Below are 20973 nucleotides of genomic sequence, written 5' to 3'. Positions count from 1 at the left end.
CAATTCTCTCAAGCCTTCGGAAAGCTTAGGTCCCTTGACAAATGTGCCACAGTCAGTAAGTGGCACAACTGGGAATGGAATCCTGTCACTCTGTCTCCAGAGCCCAGACTCTCCACCACTGTGAACACCAGGGTGTGTGAGGCCCCTAATCCTGTGGGGGGTAATGGGGAGCCCCTTCCCCGACCTTGGGAGAGGAGCTGGATATCGGTGGAGGGAAGGAGGCAGAGGAAAGAATGTCAGAGGATCCCCTTTAGTTCAGGAAGTGTGGAGCCCCCCGGGGTTGGGGGGTGGTGGGGATGCAGCTTCCCAGGTGGAAGAGGGCCTTGAGTGCTGTGAGAAGCCCATCCTCCCTCTGGTTCTGAGAAAAAGCAGATGTCAGAACTTCCCTGGCAAAAACTGCATGTTTATACCTTAACAGATGCTTGATTTTATTTTTAAATAAGATGTTTCTCCCTTCCATCCCATGAACTCAGTTCGTGTGTACTTATCTCTTCTTTAGATGCCTGCCCCTGCCACTTTCTTCCACCGCGCCCCCTCTCCAGAGCTGCTTGCAGATTCTGAGTTGGCTCCCAGGGAGCATCCTACAGAAACTAGGCACTGCGTGGTCTTCAGTTGCATGCGCAGACCCTTCACGGAGCCAGCTCCTCACCTTTGGGCCTGTCTCTTGCAGATTATCGGGACCATTCCACTGATGCCTAATCCGGGGCCACCGAGCCAAGCAGCGAGCGGCACTCAGGGCTTGCAAGTGCAGCCAGTCACCCCCCAGCTCCTAACAAACGCCCAGGGCCAGATCATCGCCACAGTCATTGGGAACCAGATCCTGCCTGTGATCAACACCCAGGGCATCACGCTGTCACCCATCAAGCCCGGCCAGCAGGTAAATGTTCCAGGCCTAGGCAGCCATGGCTCAGGACACTCTCCTTACCCAGCTTCTCCTCTTTGGTCTCAATCAATGAAAAGTAATTTTCACATTACAAAATATTTGATCTCACTCATCTGAACATATCGATACTTATAAAATGGCATGTAACTCTTGTTTTTCATTCTTAATGAATATGGGTGATAACTAAATACCTCTTTAATGTAAAAATAAGAATATATTAAATTACAAACAGAGAGAGTGCCCTAAAATTCAATAGGGATGTATTCTTATTAATCTGTGCTCAAGATACTTAATTTTCAGATTTTCAAAATGAGGTCAAAAAGAAACCAAGAACACTCATGCCTTAACTGTGAATGAAAAAATTATTAAATATTAAGAGATCCCAAGGTGCTGCTGCTGAAACCACTGCCTACAAATGAGGAAATGAAAAATAGGAAGTTCTGCTTGGTTGAATTTCACAAAACCATGACGATCCCGTTAATTTTTCCATTCAAATATCAATTGAGAGCTTCCTATGTGTTTGTGCTAGAGATTGGGTCCACAGCACAGAAGAAAGGTGTGGTCCCTGACCTCAGTGAGTGTCTGTTTAATTGGCCCCTTCAACAAACATTTTTTGATAATCTACTGTATAGCAGGCCCCTGATAAATATGAAGAAACAGAAATAAAGGAGAGATGCTTTCTGATTTTAGGGAGCTCATCACCCTGTAGAGGACACAGATATATAAGCAGAATCTGTTGTGCAGTAGAGCAGAGACTGTCCTGTGACAGGGCAGGTGTCACCAGAGTTGGAAGTGACCAACTCTGCCCAGAGAGTTTTTAGTCCTCCCAGAGATAATGGCTTGGGAATGGCGTCTGGACAGTTGGGTATGAGTTAATCAAGTAAACGAAGGGTTAACAACATTCCAAGCAGAGGGAACAGCAGGCACAAAGGCAGGGAAATGGGAAAGAGGATGCGGTGTTGAGAAACGGGAGAAAGGCTCATGTGATTGGAGCAGAGAGGAGGCGGAGGACATTCATGGAAGGGCTCTATAAACAATCTAAAAAGGATGGACTTTTTCTCTGTGTGATCTTGAACACACTACATATCATCTTTGTGCCCCCGTTACCTCATTTGTAAAGTGGGGATACACCAGTAGCTACCTCACAGGGTGGTTATGAGGATTAAATGAGATAATATACATATGAAGTGGTCAGAATTGTGCCTGGCATACAGTAAGCACTAACATAGTCGTGATGATAGTGATGATGATGGTGATAGTGATGATGATGGTGATGGTGATGATGATGGTGATGGTGATGATGATGGTGATGATTTACTCTGCAGCCAAGCCCTGGAGATCTATGAGAGGTTTGTTTGGGGGTTTTTTGTTTAACTCCTTCTAAAAAAAAGCAAAAACAAAAACACAAAACACAAAACACAAAAAAACACACACAAAAAAAACGAGATTCATGTGCAGAACGTGCAGGTTTGTTACATAAGTATATGTGTGCCATGGTGGTTGCTGCATTTATTGACCCATCCTCTAAGTTCCCTCCTCACACCCCACCCCCTAACAGGCCCTGGTGTGTGTTGTTCCCCTCTCTGTGTCCATCTGTTCTCAATGTTCAACTCCCCATTATGAGTGAGAACATGAAGTGTTTGGTTTTCTGTTCCTGTGTTAGTTTGCTGAGGATGATGGCTTCCAGCTTCATCCATATCCCTGCAAAGGACATGACCTCATTCCTTTTTATGGCAGCATAGTATTCCATGGTGTATATGTACCACATTTTCCTTATCCAGTCTATCATTGATGGGCATTTGGGTTGGTTACATGTCTTTGCTATTGCAAATAGTGCTGAAATAAATATACATGTGCATATGTCTTTACAGTAGAAAGATTTATATTCTTTTGGGTATATACCCAGTAATGGGATTGCAGGGTCAAATGATATTGCAGGTTCTAGATCTTTGGGGAATTGCCATACTGTCTTCCACAATGGTTGAACTAATTTACATTCCCACCAACAGTGTAAATGTGTTCTTATTTTCTCCACAGCCTCGCCAGCATCTATTGTTTCCCGACTTTTTAATAATCACCATTCTGATTGGCATGAGATGGTATCTCATTGTGGTTTTCATTTGCATTTCTCTGATGATCAGTGATGTTGAGCTTTTTTTCATGTTTGTTGGCTGTGTAAATGTCTTCTTTTGAGAAGCCTGTTCATATCCTTTGCCCACTTTTTGATGGGATTGTTTTTTTCTTGTAAATTTGTTTAAGTTCCTTGTAAATTCTGGATATTAGACCTTTGTCAGATGGATAGATTGCAAAAATTTTCTCCCATTCTGTAGGTTGCCTGTTTACTCTGATGCTAGTTTCTTTTGCTGTGCAGAAGCTCTTTAGTTTAATTAGATCTCATTTGTCAATTTTGGCATTTCTTGCCATTGCTTTTGGCATTTTTGTCATGAAGTCTTTGCCCATGCCTATGTCCTGAGTGGTATTGCCTAGGTTTTCTTCTAGGGTTTTTATGGTTTGGGGTTTAACATTTAAGTCTAATCCATCTTGAGTTAATTTTTGTATAAGGTGTAAGGAAGGGGTTCAGTTGTAGTTTTCTGCATATGGCTAGCCAGTTTTCCCAGCACCATTTATTAAATAGGGAATCCTTTCCCCATTGTTTTTGTCAGGTTTGTCCAAGATCAGATAGTTTTAGATGTGTGGTGTTATTTCTGAGGTCTCTATTGTGCTCCATTGGTCTATATATCTGTTTTGGTGCCAGTACCACCCTATTTTGTTTACTGTAACCTTGTAGTATAGTTTGAAGTCAGGCAGAGTGATGCCTCCAGCTTTGTTCTTTTTGCTTAGGATTGTCTTGGCTATATGGGGTCTTCTTTGATTCCATATGAAATTTAAAATAGTTTTTTCTAATTCTGTGAAGAATGTCAGTGGTAGTTTGATGGGTATAGCATTGAATCTATAAATTACTCTGGGCAGTATGGCCATTTTCACAATATTGATTCTTCCTGTCCAAAAGGATGGAATGTTTTTCCATTTGTTTGCATCCTCTCTTATTTCCTTGAGCAGAGGTTTGTAGTTCTCCTTGAAAAGATCCTTCACATCCCGTGTTAGCTGTATTCCTAGGTATTTTATTCTCTTTGTAGTGATTGTGAATGGGAGTTCATCATGATTTGGCTCTCTGCTTGTCTATTGTTTGTGTAAAAGAATGCTTGTGATTTTTGCACATTGATTTTGTATCCTGAGACTTTGCTGAACTTGCTTATCAGTTAAAGGAGTTTTTGGGCCGAGGTGATGGGGTTTTCTAAATATAAAATCATGTTGTCTGCAAACAGAGCCAATTTGACTTCCTTTTTTCCCATATGAATACCCTTTATTTTCCTCTCTCACCTGATTGCCCTGGCCAGAACTTCCAATACTATGTTGAATAGGAGTGGTGAGAGAGGGCATTCTTGTCTTGTACCAGTTTTCAAAGGGAATGCTTCCAGTTTTTGCCCATTCAATATGATATTGGCTGTGCGTTTGTCATATATAGGTCTTAATATTTTGAGATGTGTTCCATCAATACCTAGTTTATTGAGAGCTTTTAACATGAAGGGATGTTGAATTTTATCAAGGCTTTTTGTGCATCTATTGAGATAATCATATGGTTTTTTTCTTTGATTCTGTTTATGTGATGGATTACTTTTATTGATTTGCATATGTTGAACCAGCCTTGCATCCCAGGGATGAAGCCAACTTGATCATGGTGGATAAGTTTTGATCTGCTGCTGGATTTGGTTTGCCAGTATTTTATTGAGGATTTTTGCATCTACGTTCATCAGGAATATTGGCCTGAAGTTTTCTTTTTTTGCTGTGTCTCTTCCCGGTTGTGGTATCAGGATGATGCTGGCTTCATAAAATTAGTTAGGGAGGAGTGCCTCCTTTTCAATTGTTTGGAATAGTTCCAGAAGCAATGATACCAGCTCCTCTTTGTATTTCTGGTAGAATTCAGCTGTGACTCCATCTGGTCCTGGGCTTTTTTTTTGGTTGGTAGGCTATTAATTACTGCCTCAATTTCAGAACTTGTTATTGGTCTATTCAGGCATTTGACTTCTTCCTGGTTTAGTCTTGGGAGGGTGTATGTGTCCAGGAATTTATTCATTTCTTCGAGATTTTCTAGTTTATTTGTGTAGAGATGTTTATAGTGTTACCTGGTGGTAGTTTATATTTCTGTGGGATCAGTGGTGATATCCCCTTTATCACACTTTTTATTGTGTCTATTTGATTCTTCTCTCTTTTCTTCTTTGTTAGTCTAGCTAGTGGTCTATCTATTTTGTTAATTTTTTTCAAAAAACCAGCTCCTGGATTCATTAATTTTTTGGAGGGTTTTTCTTCTCTCTATCTCCTTCAATTCTTCTCTGATCTTAGTTATTTCTTGTCTTCTGCTAGCTTTTGGATTAGTTTGCTCTTGCCTCTCTAGTTCTTAATTGTGATGTTAGGGTGTCGATTTGAGAACTTTCTAGCTTTCTGATATGAGCATTTACTGGTATAAATTTCCTTCTTAACACTGCCTTAGCTGTGTCCTAGAGATTCTGGTAAGTTGTGTCTTTGTTCTCATTAGTTTCAAAGAACTTCTTAATTTCCGCCTTAATTTCATTATTTACCCAGGAGTCATCTAGGAGCCAGTTGTTCAATTTCCATGTAATCATATGGTTTTGAGTGAGTTTCTTTTTTTTATTATTATTATACTTTAAGTTCTAGGGTACGTGTGCACAACGTGCAGGTCCGTTCCATATGTATACATGTGCCATGTTGGTGTGCTGCACTCATTAACTTGTCATTTACATTAAGTATATCTCCTAATGCTATCCGTCCCCCCTCCCCCCACCCCATGACAGGCCCTGGTGTGTGATGTTCCCCTTTCTGTGTCCAAGTGTTCTCATTGTTCAATTCCCACCTATGAGTGAGAACATGCGACGTTTGGTTTTTTGTCCTTGTGATAATTTGCTGAGAATGATGGTTTCCAGCTTCATCCATGTCCCTACAAAGGACATGAACTCATCCTTTTTATGGCTGCATAGTATTCCATGGTGTATATGTGCCACATTTTCTTAATCCAGTCTATCATTGATGGACATTTGGGTTGGTTCCAAGTATTTGCTATTGTGAGTAGTGCCGCAATAAACATACGTGTGCATGTGTCTTTATAGCAGCATGATTATAATCCTTTGGGTATATACACAGTAATGGGATGGCTGGACTGAAATGCAAATCAAAACCACAGTGAGATACCATCTCACACCAGTTAGAATGGCGATCATTAAAAAGTCAGGAAACAACAGGTGCTGGAGAGGATGTGGAGAAATAGGAACACTTTTACACTGCTGGTGGGACTGTAAACTAGTTCAACCATTGTAGATGACAGTGTGGCAATTCCTCAAGGATGTAGAACTAGAATGAGCTTCTTAATCCTGAGTTCTAATTTGATCACACTGTGATCTGAGAGACTGGTATGATTTCAGTTCTTTCACATTTGATGAGGAGTGTTTTACTTCTAATTATGTGGTTGATTTTAGAATAAGTGCCATGTGGCACAGAGAAGAATGTATATTCTGTTGATTTGGGGTGGAGAGTTCTGTTAGGTCTATTAGGTCCACTTGATCCAGAGCTGAGTTCAAGTTCTGAATATCCTTGTTTAATCTTATGTCTCATTGATCTGTCTAATACTGACATTAGGGTGTTAAAGTCTCCCACTATTATTGTATGGGAGTCTAAGTCTCTTTGTAGGTCTCTAAGAGCTTGTTTTATGAATCTGGGTGCTCCTGTATTGGGTACATATATGTTTAGAATAGTTAGCTCTTCTCGTTGAATTGTTCCCTTTACCATTGCGTAATCCCCTTTTTTGTCTTTTTTGATCTTTGCTGGTTTAAAGTCTGTTTTATCAGAGACTAGGATTGCAACCCCTGCTTTTTTTTGCTTTCCATTTGCTTGGTAAATTTTCCTCCATCCCTTTATTTTGAGCCTATGTGTGTCTTTGCATATGAGATGGGTCTCCTGAATACAATACACCAGTGGGTCTTGACTCTTTATCCAATCTGCCAGTCTGTGTCTTTTAATTGGGGCATTTAGCCCATTTACATTTAAGGTCAGTATTGTTATGTATGAACTTGATTCTGTCATCATGCTGCTATTTTGTTATTTTGCACACTAGTTGATGCAGTTTCTTCATAGTGTCATTGGTCTTTATATTTTGGTGTTTTTTGTTTTTGTTTTTGTTTTGCTTTTTGAAACAGATTTTCGCTCTTGTCGCCCAGGCTGGTGTGCAATGGCACTATCTCAGCTCACTGTAACCTCCGCCTCCTAGGTTCAACTGATTGTCCTGCCTCTGCCTCCCGAGTAGCTGGGATTACAGGCATGCACCACCACGCCTGGCTATTTTTTGTATTTTTAGTAGAGACAGAGTTTTGCCATGTTGGCCAGGCTGGTCTCAAACTCTGACCTTAGGTGATCCACCCACCTAGGCCTCCCAAAGTTCTGGGATTACAGGCATGAGCCACCACACCTGGGCTTTTCGGTGTGTTTTTGCAGTGGCTGGTGCCAGTTTTTCCTTTCCATATTTAGTGCTTCTCTCAGGAACTCTTGCAGGGCAGGTATGGTGGTAACAAAATCCCTCAGCATTTGCTTGTCTGGAAATGATTTTATTTCTCCTTCACTTATGAAGCTTAGTTTGGCCGGATATGAAATTCTAGATAGAAAATTCTTTTCTTTAAGAATGTTAAATATTGGCCCCCAATCTCTTCTGGCTTGTAGAGTTTCTGCTGAGAGGTCCACTGTTAGTCTGATGGGCTTCCCTTTGTAGGTGACCTGGCCTTTCTCTCGGGCTGCCCTTAACAGCTTTTCCTTCATTTTGCCCTCGGAGAATCTAATGATTCTGTGTCTTGGGGTTGATCTTCTCATGGAATATCTTAATGGTATTCTCCGTATTTCCTGAATTTGCATGTTGGCCTTTCTTGCTAGGTTGGGGAAGTTCTCCTGGATAACATCCTGAAGTGTGTTTTCCAGCTTGTTTCCATTCTCCCTATCTCATTTTGGTACTCCAATCAATCATAGGTTTGGTCTTTTGATGAAGTCCCATATTTCTTGGAGGCTTTGTTCATTCCTTTTCTTTCTTTTTTTCTCTAGTCTTGTCTGCATGCCTTATTTCAGCATAATGGTCTTCAAACTCTGATATCCTTTCTTCCACTTGATCGATTTGGCTATTGATACTTGTGTATGCTTCACGAAGTTCTTGTGCAGTGTTTTTCAGCTCCATGAGGTCATTTGTCTTCCTCTCTAAACTGGTTATGCTAGTTAGCAATTCCTCAAACCTTTTATCAAGTTTCTTAGCTTCTTTGCATTGGGTTAGAACATGCTCCTTTAGCTCATCATAGTTTTTATTGCTTATCTTCTGATACTTCTGTCAATTAGTTCATCTGATCCTCCATCCAATTCTGTGCCCTTGTTGGAGAGACGTTGTGATCATTTGGAGGAGAAGAGGCACTCTGGTCTTTTGGGTTTTTGGCATTTTTTCGTTGATTCTTTCTCATCTTTGTGAGTTTGTCTAGTTTCAGTCTTTGAGGCTGCTGATCCTTGGATGGGGTTTTTGTAGGGGCTTGTTGTTGTTGTTGATGATGATGCTGTTGTTGTTGCTTTCTGCTTGTTTTCCTTTCAGTGGTCAAGTCCCTCTTCTGTAGGGCTGCTGCAGTTTGCTGGGAGTTCACTTCAGGCCCTCCTCATCTGATTCGCTCCTGTGCCTGGATATGTCATCCAAGGAGGCTGGAGAACAGCAAAGATGGGTGCCTCTTCCTTCTTCTGGGACCTCTGACCTCAAGGGGCACCAACCTGATGCCAGTAGGATCACTCCTATATAGGGTGTCTGACAACCCCTGTTGGAGGGACTCACCCAGTTGGGTGGCATGGGGAACAGGACCTGTTAAACATGTAAAAGGTATTTTAAAAGCTTTGCTTTTTTTTTTTTTTTTTTTGAGAAAATAACTCCGATAGCACTACAGAGGTTGAACTGAAGTAAACCATCTACTGTGAGCAAACCATTTAGGAGTCTATAGCAAAACATAAAGAAGAATTAATGAGAGCATGTACTTGGAGTTGAGTCATGAGTACATGGGAGTCAAGTCATGAGTACATTTGTTGTAGCTGAAAACAAATGAGACACCAGAGAAAGCAAGAGGAGCAAGGGAAGAAAAAAAAATCAGAAAAAACATGAGAAGCAAGGGAAGGAAGACCAAGAGTCCCTCTTGGGAAACATCAGCATTTAAGGAATGGAAGAGGAAAAATGAGAGAAGAAATCGTTGGGTAACTAAAAGAGAAACCCAGAGTGTGGTGATCTAGCATCCAAGTGTTTCAAAAAAGTAGGAAGTGGATGAGCATCAAATGCTGCAGAAATAAAATTAGGTAAAGCAATGAAGAAACATCAATTCCTCTGTTTCTCTGTTACAACGTTTTAAAGTCTGGATTGTGCCTGTTTGAAACATGTTGAAATGAGCTCCTTAACTGAGTTAAGAAGTAAGAGGTGGGCAAGGCTAAGACCCAGAGTTAAAGCTGGAGTGTACACTAACAAAAGAAAGATGGTGGACAGGAATGATGAAGACTAAGAGTGAGTGTATGACCGAGCACATGGCTTTATGTGAAGTCAGAAGGCTGTATAATGTAAAGCAGTTAGCAAGGAAATAAAATATAAAGAGAAGGGAAGAAGAAAGTCCCAATATTATCGTTTATCTACAACAATGCAGAAATATCTTTCCAGATACCTCAGCCATTGCCTCCATTTGGCTCCTGATCCAACCATGAAAACAAGCCCATTCTTGGTGGCTCTCAGAGACTATGCTTGGAAAATCCAGTTGCTTGTTCAATGAGTACAAAAAAATCTATTTAATGGAAATATTTATTGACCACCTACCGTGTGTCTGGCATTGGTACCAGGAAGCTAGGCTGTGTTGGTGGGCAAGACAGATGCCATGAGCTCTTCCTTCATGGAGCTTATGGTGTAGTGAGGAAGATGTACATTCACCAAAGACTTATACAAATATTTCGCTAAGGCAGCAGTAAGTGCCATGAGGGAGAAGTGAAGGGATCTATTAGAGTGTTCAGCAAGGGAACTTCACCCAGCGAGGGAGCCAATACCAGGAGAATCCCAGTGAGATCTGAATCTGTACACTTTCTGGAGACAGAGACTTTGTCCTCTCACTCAAAATCTAAAATCTGTAGCCTGGAGAGCCATCTCTTCTTCCTCAGCTTTATTCCAAGCAGTCTCTGCCAGTCTTATCATTAACAACTTTTCTTCCCCCCATCTCTCAGCTGGTTTATTTATTTCACTATTTACTATTTACACTATTTCCATTTGATTCTCTACCTTCTAAGTGGTTCCTCAAATAAGGCAAGGTTCTCTATCTTTCATTAGCCTTTTAAACCCTAGTTTCATCTGTTCCAACTATGTTCAAAATTATCTCTGGGGGAAAAGATGGAGAAATTGGCCTCTTTTTCTACAATCTGCTAAAAACCTTTTTTGTCAGCAAAGCCACTTGTAAATTGCCAAAAAGGTGATGAATTAGTTAGAAATCATTAACATTTAATATAAAGTAGCTCTCACTCTCACCTTGAATTTCAAAGGTGAGTGTGGGTGATAGACTACAGCTGTGACACAAAATTGCGGCTCTAGATTGGGAGTAGTACAGTTCTGATCTAGGAAAAAGGCCTAACCAAGGAATGGCAAATAAGAGACAGGAATGGTGCCACTCCTAACCCCTTGCTCACAGCAGATATCGGTAATCCATTTCCACAGTCTCTCTCACAGGCCCAGACACACCTCAGGAGCCTTCTCACCCAGCATCTGTCAGCCCCGGAATGAAAACTTGTTCCTACTGTGGCAACATATGGTCAGTCCTCTGCTAGTCTAACCACCACCACTGTCCTCTTCACTGCAGGATTGGAGATTAGCAACTGGAAAAAACAGTCAGCTTCTTGGGGATGTACTTTGCAAATCCAACAAAGTACACCCCAACCAACATGTCAGCTACAGCCAGCATCCCAAAGATCGGGCTCCCTTCACCAGTACACATATGTGCACCTCTCAGGTATGTGCACGCTGAGAGAACATGTGAGCACAGCTGAAAAGAGCAATGCGGGAACCATCTCAAATACCCAAGTCACAGCAGGCACCAATGGGCCTGCCTGTCTTGCTCAAGGCATGTGCCGGTGGTCTGTCCTAGTCCCAGGAATATCCAGAAAACTGATGGTGAACCTGGTCAGAAATACCAGGGAAATGGTAGAAATAAATGAATGACTTTATTTCTTGGCATTGGCTCCAGTTGAGACACCGTGAGAACATGCAATCAAGCTAACAAGTTGGGCAAATTGACAGGAGATGCACAAGTGTGAGTCCCAGATGTAAAAGCTGCGATTCTGAGGCTCGCCAATCATAAAAGCCCCTGAGTCAAAAAGTTAAAAGCTCAAAAGATATAAGGATAGTGGTCTTCAATGTTTTTCTTTAAATATTACCCTTTACATTGAAGAAATATAATATGGACAACCACTAAAAAAGAAAGGATTTCTGTCATACAGTAGAGAATTTTCTCAATTTATTTTTTCATGTGATTTATGACAAATGTGTGATCTCACAAGAGCATAGTTCTGATGGTAAAATATGTCATAAATTACAGGAACAGAGAGTTCCCTAATTCATACTCAGAAGGAAGTCCACTTTCATGAAGTAAAGTATAGGACTGTTAGACCAGATGACCTGGAATGATTTGTTTTAATTTAATAAAAGTAATGACATCTTTAATTTAGTTTTCACATCTGCCTACCATTAATTAAAAGAGCCTGAATCTAAGAATGTAGTATCCAACACACTGATGATGATTCATTCCAATGATGAGAGAAGAACATGCGAAGTTATCATCTGAAATATAAACAGTATTTTTTTAAAAAAACACCAGTATTTGACAGCCCTAAATATAACTTCCACAGTATTACATCAGAAATCCTTGGTGAGCAATACCAGAAAATAAAAGTCAGAAAAAAAACAGATGAAGGCCGGGTGCAGTGGCTCGCACCTGTAATCCCAGCCCTTTGGGAGGCCGAGGCAGGCAGATCGCCTGAGCTCAGGAGTTCGAGACCACCCTGGGTAACATGGTGAAACCCCGTCTCTACTACAATACAAAAAGTTAGCTGCACATGGTGGCGCATGCCTGTAGTCCCAGCTACTTGGGAGGCTGAGGCACGAGAATCACTTGAGCCCAGGAGGCAGAGGTTGCAGTGACCTGAGATCACACCACTGCACTCCAGCTTGGGCTACAGCGTGAGACTCTGTCTCAAACAAACAACCAGATGAAAATAAGAGAGTGATGAGAATCTTTGTGTGCATGAAAAAAAAAGTTACTTAATACAAAAATATTTAGTGGAGCTCAAAGCAACCTTTTGCTTCCTCCAGGGGATTCTGCAGCTGCTGTGGCATATGGTGAACACCTCCCAAAGTCAGGGTCCAGAGGGCCCTGGTTTTCTTTCCCCTGATTGCCCGGTGCCTATGAAGTAGTAGTTTCTTCATAAGCCACACAGACATTATTTTTGTGTAGATTTGTTCTCCTTTTGACTAAATCCAGACAAAAGTTAACAGGACTTTTTAGTATCATTAAGGTGGGGAGAGACAAATGAAAGGACAAAAAATCTGCAACTTGAAAAATCAAAGCATCAAGATTTTTCAAAAATTAAATACCATAGCTATAATACTTGGAGACTACCATCCATGAAGGCACTCAATTTTTCCTCAAAAGGTAATCTTGGTACTAACAGAAAACCAATGAGAGACAGCCTATTCAAATTAGCTCTCTTAAAATGCCATGCAATTATCAAAATCCATCCATTATTTTTCAAGTGAATACAAAAATGTATTCACTGACTGATTTTCAAAAAAATCAATGTTCCTTCCTAGCCCTGGCCTGAATCACTGATTCTCAATTTTTTCTCAAGCCACCCAGAATGAGATAGAAATGAGGCATTCCCACTCACAAGGGATCTAAAATAGAGTAAGGGTTTGCCTAGATGGGTGAAATCTATACGGGTGGTCCCAATGCAGAGCAGCCCTTTGACCTTTCGGTCATGTATCTGGATAGCTAACTTCTCTGGTCTCACCTTCTCACTCCCTGTCAGGTTCGGCTGACACAGTTCATTCATACTTTCTGTGCATTCTGTGCCCCTGGCCTGGAACCTCTTCCCACCTTCCCTGTCTGGCAAGCTCCTGCTCATCCATTCTTTGGGATCTGGATCCACTCTCCCTCCTCTGTCCTAAATCCCTCCCTCCTCTGTAAAGCCTCTCTGAATGCCAAAAGGATGACTTCCTCCTCTTTTCAAATTTTCCACAAAGATAGCTAAAATCTCCCTTGTATCATGTTCCAGGTCCTCCAAATGTTTTAAGGTAGCTCATCCTCATGTCAACTCTAAATCTCTCAGCAAATTTTATTTGTGCTCTTGTCCTGTCCACAGTAGAATGAACTCAGTAAGGCTCAGGCATTCATTATACCCTCCTAGTTAATCAAAGTTCTTATTATGTCTGGGTTCTGGCTTCTTTTATCTAGACATAACAGGTCCACTTGCTCTAACTCTTTTTCCAAGAGAAGCTCCTTCCAAAATCTGTGTGGTCCTCCAACCCACAGTAGCAGCATCACCTGAAAACTTGTTAGATATGCAAATTCTTGAGCCCCAACCCAGGCTTACTAAATTAGAAAGTCAGGGTGGAGCCCAGTGATCTGTGCTCTAACAGCCCTCCAGGTGATTCTGATGCAACTAAATCTTGAGAACCACTGATTTAATTTCTCTTCAAGCTATTCCAAGGTACACATTATTCAGAAAAATGCCAACTAGGGCAGGCAGGGAGGGCAAGTAACGATGCCCTTCCCACATACTCTGGCTTCTGCGAGACCCCTCTGGGTTGTATTCACTGCCTCCATTGTAGCACAGGGAGGGTTCAGCCTGCGGTTCACTATGGCTCTCTGACATCTTTGTAGAAGGCCAGCCCTCCTTCATTTTGCCTTTGCAGATTTAGAGAGATTTTTCCTCCCCAAGTGAGTTTCTTTATATTTAATCCCATTTGAATTTTCTGTTTATATGCATTCACTTTTCCAACTTGCCTAGTACATTCTGCATTTTATTCCATTTTCCAAGACACTTGCCACCCCACTTATTTTAATATCAATGACACATTTAATTAGAAGATGATTTATTCCAGAAACTAAAACATTACTAAGGATATACCACATAACACACAGAAGATACCTGGGGATCAGTGGCACAGAAAATCAAGAAAGCCTTTACAGTGTGCTATTATTTCAATCTATTTTTGGTGAATATATTAAACACCCTGGCAGTGCCAACCAATAAAAACAAACCAAGAGAGCAAGCCTGTGAGAGCCAGCAGGACGTAGAAAGCTTCTCAGACACTGCATCCTGTGCTCCATTTGTCATTCTGTGTGGGATGGACATCCAGTCCTCCTCCTCTGGAAAATGCACAGCCACAGGCTCCTATGAGCTGTTCCTTTGCTCTTCTTTCTTGCAGATTCTCCATGATCTCAGCCTATTTACACCTGCCTCCCAGCTCAAAAAGGGCAAGAAAGTGATTATGTAAACTCAGACGGAGAGAAACTCAAGCTCCTTTAGGCAGTCTACTAACAGTATGGTGAATAAATAGAAAATATGATCATATAAACAGGATACAGTACTGAGAGGAGTAAGTTTGGGGGTAGTACAGATAACCAAAATTAACTATATCAAGCAAAGAACAATCTGTAGGCAACTGCATCTGAGATGTGTCCCCAAACTGCACTAAAATCATAACATTATTTTTGGATAATCTTCTAGCCACCTGAGAGTACCATGTTTTCTTTCAAACATGATATTTTTAATAGGGAACTGCAGACAATAATTCTTAAACCAGAAAACTATTTGAAATTTTATATTAGGGAAAAGAAACACATTGATAGATCATGATGATCTACACTATGGCTGATCAACTTGAATGTGTAGCTCACCGTGATCTATCAGTTTGAACATACCTCATTTGTTCCCACACTTCCCAGCTCTCTGCTGTTTCGCTGACCTGTAACTGCTCATCTCCAATGATCGTGGAGTTGAGAGGCAGCGGGGCATAGTGGAAGGAGTGCTGGCTCTTGAGTCAGACTTACATGGATTCAAAGCTTACTTATACCATCTGTGTAATCCCAAGTAAGTCATTTCATGTTTTTAAGTCTCTGTTTCCTCTTCTGTAATGATATCACCAATACCTAAAAAGGAGGACTATTGCCAGGATTTTAAATAATATATACAAAAACAGGTAGGAAGCATCCAGTAAACATTACTCATAAATTTGGCCTTTCAAAAATTAAGATAATGTAATAAAACATCTGCCTTTATAGAAGCATCTAAGTTTCCCTTTCCCTCCAGGAAGGAAAGGAAAGAAACTTTTTCTTCTGCTTTTAATTATTCCCCAACTCCCTGCATTTTCTTTTGGTAAATTATTCGAATTTTTGTGTCCAGTTATGTTTTAATACTTAAATGTCTATTTCTTTTGCCAATAAGAAATACTTGCAATACAAGTATATATGATTTTTACACTTAAGTCAGTGTCCAAAACAACATAATTAAATCAAATTAAGTAACATATTCCTAATGCTGCTTATTTAACATACATTAAATTTTTATATTGAACCCCAGAGCTATTTCATAAAGTAGCTTAAATCTCTGCTTTGTCTTTTCTTATTTCATAAATATATTTTAAGCATAAAATTTCTAAAGATTAATACACCAAAAACATTAAACTAAGAATCCCAATGACATAGTGCTATATTTCATAGTTTATCTGAAAGAATTACAGTTTTAGAGATGGAAGGTCACAGAAGTGGTACTTCCAAAGTCCTGTTTTTCTAAGGAAAGACGTTATGAAGGCGAGAGGTTAGTATCTGGGCTGATTTTGACATGTACAGAAGGCTATTCTATCTGAGCTTGCAAATGATTCTAGAATTAACAGATACACATTTACACTGGCAATTGGAATGAAATCTATGGGCTCCATTGAGATGCCATTGCTTATATAATCTTCTTGATCCTTGACAAGTAAGAAATTTGAAGAATTTGTATTGGTTTTTCTGAACTGTTTGGTTGAACTCTAGAGGTAAGCAGGACCCCAATGTCCTAAAAGAAATGATTATTTACTTTGGAAGAAAAATATCTTTCTTAGATTCTTACACATCTTAGATTCCTTTTGACTCTCCTTTTGACTGTATGGACATGGAACAAGTTCTTAAAATAATTATTTTATTTTCATCTCAAATTTCTTCTCTTGCCTAGCTTAATGCATAAGCCCTATCTTGTTCTAGTGACTCTTAAGCAAGAATGCAGCCTAGTAATTTTTTCTTTACCGTGTTGTGTCTGAGGAAGAAATATTTAAATTGGTGTCTTTTCCAGTTCCTTGATGGTCCCTTACCACACCCAGGGCCAATAAAATATTGATGCAATGGTAAAGCTGAAGACAATCTAATGATTCAGTAATTCTAAACTGTAAAAAGCTTTTGCCAAGTAACAGTATTTAGAAGGACAACTTGATACGTTATAGGGGGTAGATTGACATGCAAATATCCATCACACTTTATTAAGCAAATTAAAAATAGATTTAATCTTTAATATGTGTCCCTACAGTATAAAATTTACTGGATTCAATTGTTGATTATGTGCTCAGCAGTTTGGCTAATTACCTTTGGCAGATGCTTGATGCATATTAATTTGGGATCCCATGTCAATTGTAACTGTCTGTGGTTTGTAATCTAGCCTCTACTTCGCATAGCTGAGCAACAATACGGGTGTTCACTTGAAATGTAACTGCAGGCAATTCTGTAGGAGGCACAAAGTGGTTTCCTGGGAAGATCCCTGCGTTATGGGGTGGGAGCCTGGATTCTAATGTTCAGCAGCGACGTAGGCTGGTTATTTACTTCACATAATCCTGCCAGGCACATTGCTACATAGGAATGCCATGTGAGTAGGAGCGCCATTATTAATTATTACCACAGGGGACCAGAAGGGGAAGTAGCTCCTTAAGCACATTTCTGGAGTAGCCCCTAACAATTGTTTGAAGAAAAATATTAATTTGATAAAAACACTTTAGGGAATTAAAAAGCATGATGATCCTAAATGTTAGCGAGAATGTGGAGCAACTGGAATTCTCATACATTGCTGGTGGGAACATAAAATGGTACAACCACTTTGGAAATCAGTTTGAGAGGTTCTAAGAAAGTTAAACATGCATTTACAGTATGATCCAATAGTTCCACTCCTAGGTATTTACGTTAGAGAAACAAAAACACAAGTAGACAGACAGCCTTGTTCATAAATGTTTATATAACACCTTTATTCATCATAGCCCCAGACTGGAAACAACTCAAATACCCACCAACAGATGAATTCATAAACAATATACCATATTCGTATATGATATGGAAGGGAATACTATCCAGCAATTAAAAAAAACTGAACTACCAAGGCATGCAACAAAATGAATGAATCTCAAAAACAGTATGCCAAGCAAAAGTAGCCAGATACAAAAAGAGTACATACTGTATGATTCCATTTCTGGACTCAGACAAATGAATCCAGAGTGACAGAAATCAGGGTAGTGGCTGTCTAGGGCAGGGAGTTGAGTGGAAATTGATGACAAAGGAGAGGAGGGAACATTGTGGAATGATAAGAAGGTTCTATATCTTGATTGTGGTGGTGGCTTCACATGTGTACACATTTGACAAAACTCATCAAACTCTGTGTTTAAAACGGGTTTTTTTATTATGTGTAAATTATATCTCAATAAAGTTGAATGAAAAAATAAACACACACACACTGGGAAAGCAGTGACAAATACGAAGTTGAAACTCCCCAGGCTGGCTGTTAGGTGCTAACAAGGTGGTAGACCTTCTCAGATTGGTGCCTGTTTTGGGGGTAGCTCTCCCTCCCACCAGAGTTGAGGTCCTGACCTAATTCTACTCCCAGGCTGATTCCATTTTACAAAAGCCTTGCTACACCTCTGTGAGAATGACGATGGATATGAAAGCACTTTACAAACCAAAAAGTGCTATGTCCAATCAACAAAGGTGGCTAATGCTGAGGTTCCTTGTCTACCTGCTTGGGGTCTTGGCCTGCCCTTATGGCAGCTTTCCAGGAGAAAAAAAAAAAATGATGGAGATACATCCCTCCTGGGCCTCCAAGTAGACCTAGAACCTGCAAGCATTTCCCTTCCCTCTCTCCTTTCTCTCCTCAGCTGAGCTCCTCTCACTTCTCAGAGCAACAGTCCTTTGACAACCTGTAGAGGAATCATGAATAAATGGATATAAAGACAGCCTTCCTTAACACACACACAATTTTTAAAATTAAATTAATTCTTCCTTGTGGCATCATAACTAAGAGCTCAGGTCCCAGGGTCAGACTTCATGTGTCCAGAGAGCAGCTCCTCTGCACTTGCTGGCTGAACCTATAAAATCCTTTAGCTTCTCTGTGCCTCAGCTTCCCTGTTTGTGAGAGAGGGGTGGAAATAGTACCCACACCACAGGCTGATAGGAAAACTAGTCAATGTCCTTAATACAGTGGCCGGCCCAGAGTAAGAAAGTAACGACTGAGAACTAGAAATCTTATGGGATATTTTTGTTCTGACTCCCCATCTTCTTTCTGAATTTTCCTTAGGATATCAGACAGCCTTTTATCAACTCCACAGAAACCCATCCAGACTCTAGAGTCTGTAAGAGGAGGAAGTTCCCACACACACTCGGCCTACATTGGAACTTTTCTAAAAATACCAGTTACATAGGATAAAATGGTGGGGCACAGCCACACCTTTAAGTTTTAGTTTCCCAATCTGAGTTGATGGTGTTATATTTTATCTATACTTACTTGAGAAGCCTGTCAAGTGTGCTGTAATTGTATGAATAGACAGAAAGGTCCAGCCACATGCCAGGGTCTAGAAATGTAGAAAATTGGGTGCTCTAACAAGCCAAGTGGGGAATTAATAATATATTTAGAATTACTAATAAAATGCCTGTCAAGCAAGTGGCAATATGTGCTCTACAAAAAAAAAAAAAAAAAAAAAATGCCTGCCTGCTGTGTAGGGTGTGCACTCTTCCTGAGAAGTATATATTCTTGGAAATAAAATGATTCACCCCCAGATGAAACTTCTGTTCCCTGGCATTTTCCCCCTAATTTTTCATTCATTTGTGTATTTTTTTTACATCCCCTCATGTAGCTCCACCAACCCTCCCAGACGTCAGTGGGTCAAGCAGCCTCCCAAGGCAACCTTCTGCACCTGGCTCACAGCCAAGCATCCATGTCTCAAAGTCCCGTCCGGCAGGCTTCCTCTTCTTCCTCCTCATCCTCCTCTTCTTCAGCTTTAAGCGTGGGCCAGTTAGTCAGCAGTAAGTATCCTTTCTGGCTCGGTTTAAATCATGGTGGCCTTCTTGTTGCCTATTTGCAATGTCTTCCTTCTTGTCTCTCTCTCACTCTCTCTTGCTCTCTCTTTCTCTCAACCCTGCACAGGAATTTCCTGGCACTGCTAGGTCAATATTGAGATGAAGTCCGCCCCAGGACCAGATGGTTCCTTAGGGAAGCAGGTCCCCAAAGCACACTCCCTGAATTAGTGGCTATCAAGGACCGGGTTCCATCTTAAGTGGTTGCTGATGTGCTGAGTCAGTCCTGCCACTTCAGAAGGTAGCAACTGATCAGCTTTCAGGGCATGAGCCACATAGCTCACAACTGAAATAACCAACAACAGACACTCAGCTGGCAGGTCAAGCTGCTTTTCTGTGTGTTTGAAGTCCCCTGCCGTTCTATTTGTAGGTGTCAGAGGAAATAAAAGAGAGCATGCCTGTGGGCGGGTGGGTGTGTGCGTACAATAAGCCACCTCAAGTGGCATGTGGGGGAAGCAGCATGGGCCGGAATCAGATGAGAAATCTCTGAACAACCATTCATAAAATAGGATAAACCTGCAAGTCTGTCTCCCTAAATAGCCTATATATATGTATATATAGTTTTTAGAATGGTATTTGGCCCTAGGGATAGATAGTATATTTATCACATGCAAATAACAGCATGTTAAGATGGATGGGACAATGGTCTGATTTAATGTCAGTCACCTTTAATGCAGTTTTTACTTATATATAAAACTGCGGAACATGTGCATAGATTGCAATTCACCAGGGACCAAAAATCCAGTAGCTATGGATGCCTGCATAGGCATCTGTGCCATAAAATGAGGACACGTGAGGATCTGTGTTTGGTCAAGTGTCATGAATGACCTGTTATATCAGGAACAGTAGGATCCTCACATATCATGGGGCAATTCTTAAAACAAAATGGATGGTTGCCATGACCTCCCCGACAAGTAATCCTCCTCAAAAAAGAAAAATAATTACATACATATATGTCTATATTCAATTATACTGATAATTAAGGCAAGAAAGATGCTTGTGGGTGGGGAAGAAAATGGAATGAGGCATTATGGAAAGATGTTAAAATGCCCAGGTAGGCCGGGCACAGTGGCTCATGCCTGTAATCCCAGCACTTTGGGAGGCCAAGGTGGGCAGATCACCTGAGGTCAGGAGTTTGAGACCAGCCTGACCAATATGATGAAAGCCGGTTTCTACTAAAATACAAAAATTAGCCGGGCATGGTGGCATGTGCCTGTAATCCCAGCTACCCAGGACGCTGAGACAGAAGAACCGCTTGAACCTGGGAGGCGGAGGTTGCAGTGAGCCGAGATCGCACCATTGCACTCCAGCCTGGGCAACAAGAGCGAAACTCCATCTCAAAAAAAGAAAAAATGCCCAGGCACTTCACCAGACTAGCCTGGATGCTGTTGATCTTAAAGATGGGTCAACACCAGAGTTTCAGGATACATATGCATTTTCCATCAACTGTATTTTAGGTTGTTTAGATATACAACCCTCTCCAGAAACTCTAGTCTGACTTGCTTAAAGTTAAGGATAAAGTGAATTTAATTATAGTCAGAGTTCCCCTAATTAAAAAAAAAAAAAACTTTTCCT

General features: G+C 40.8%; 1 protein-coding gene and 1 long non-coding RNA gene across 3 annotated transcripts in view; one reads left to right on the top strand and one right to left on the bottom strand.

Moving 5' to 3' along the window:
- LOC131384440 (uncharacterized) overlaps window positions 1–20973 on the bottom strand; it is a 153639-nt gene that overhangs the window by 17036 nt on the left and 115630 nt on the right. The window lies entirely within an intron of this gene.
- The window catches only part of POU6F2 (POU class 6 homeobox 2), a 479743-nt gene that overhangs the window by 443591 nt on the left and 15179 nt on the right, over window positions 1–20973 (top strand). The window contains exons 7-8 of the mRNA XM_058445593.1: window positions 671–877; window positions 19179–19347. Of these exons, the coding sequence (XP_058301576.1) occupies window positions 671–877; window positions 19179–19347 (376 nt within the window). The remainder of the gene's footprint in view (window positions 1–670; window positions 878–19178; window positions 19348–20973) is intronic.

This window comes from Hylobates moloch, unplaced genomic scaffold (genome assembly GCF_009828535.3).
Source record: "Hylobates moloch isolate HMO894 unplaced genomic scaffold, HMol_V3 SCAFFOLD_1, whole genome shotgun sequence".
Taxonomy (NCBI): Eukaryota; Metazoa; Chordata; class Mammalia; order Primates; family Hylobatidae; genus Hylobates; species Hylobates moloch.
The sequence above is the reverse complement of the archived record's forward strand: the minus strand, read 5'-3'. Positions and strand labels throughout refer to the sequence as shown.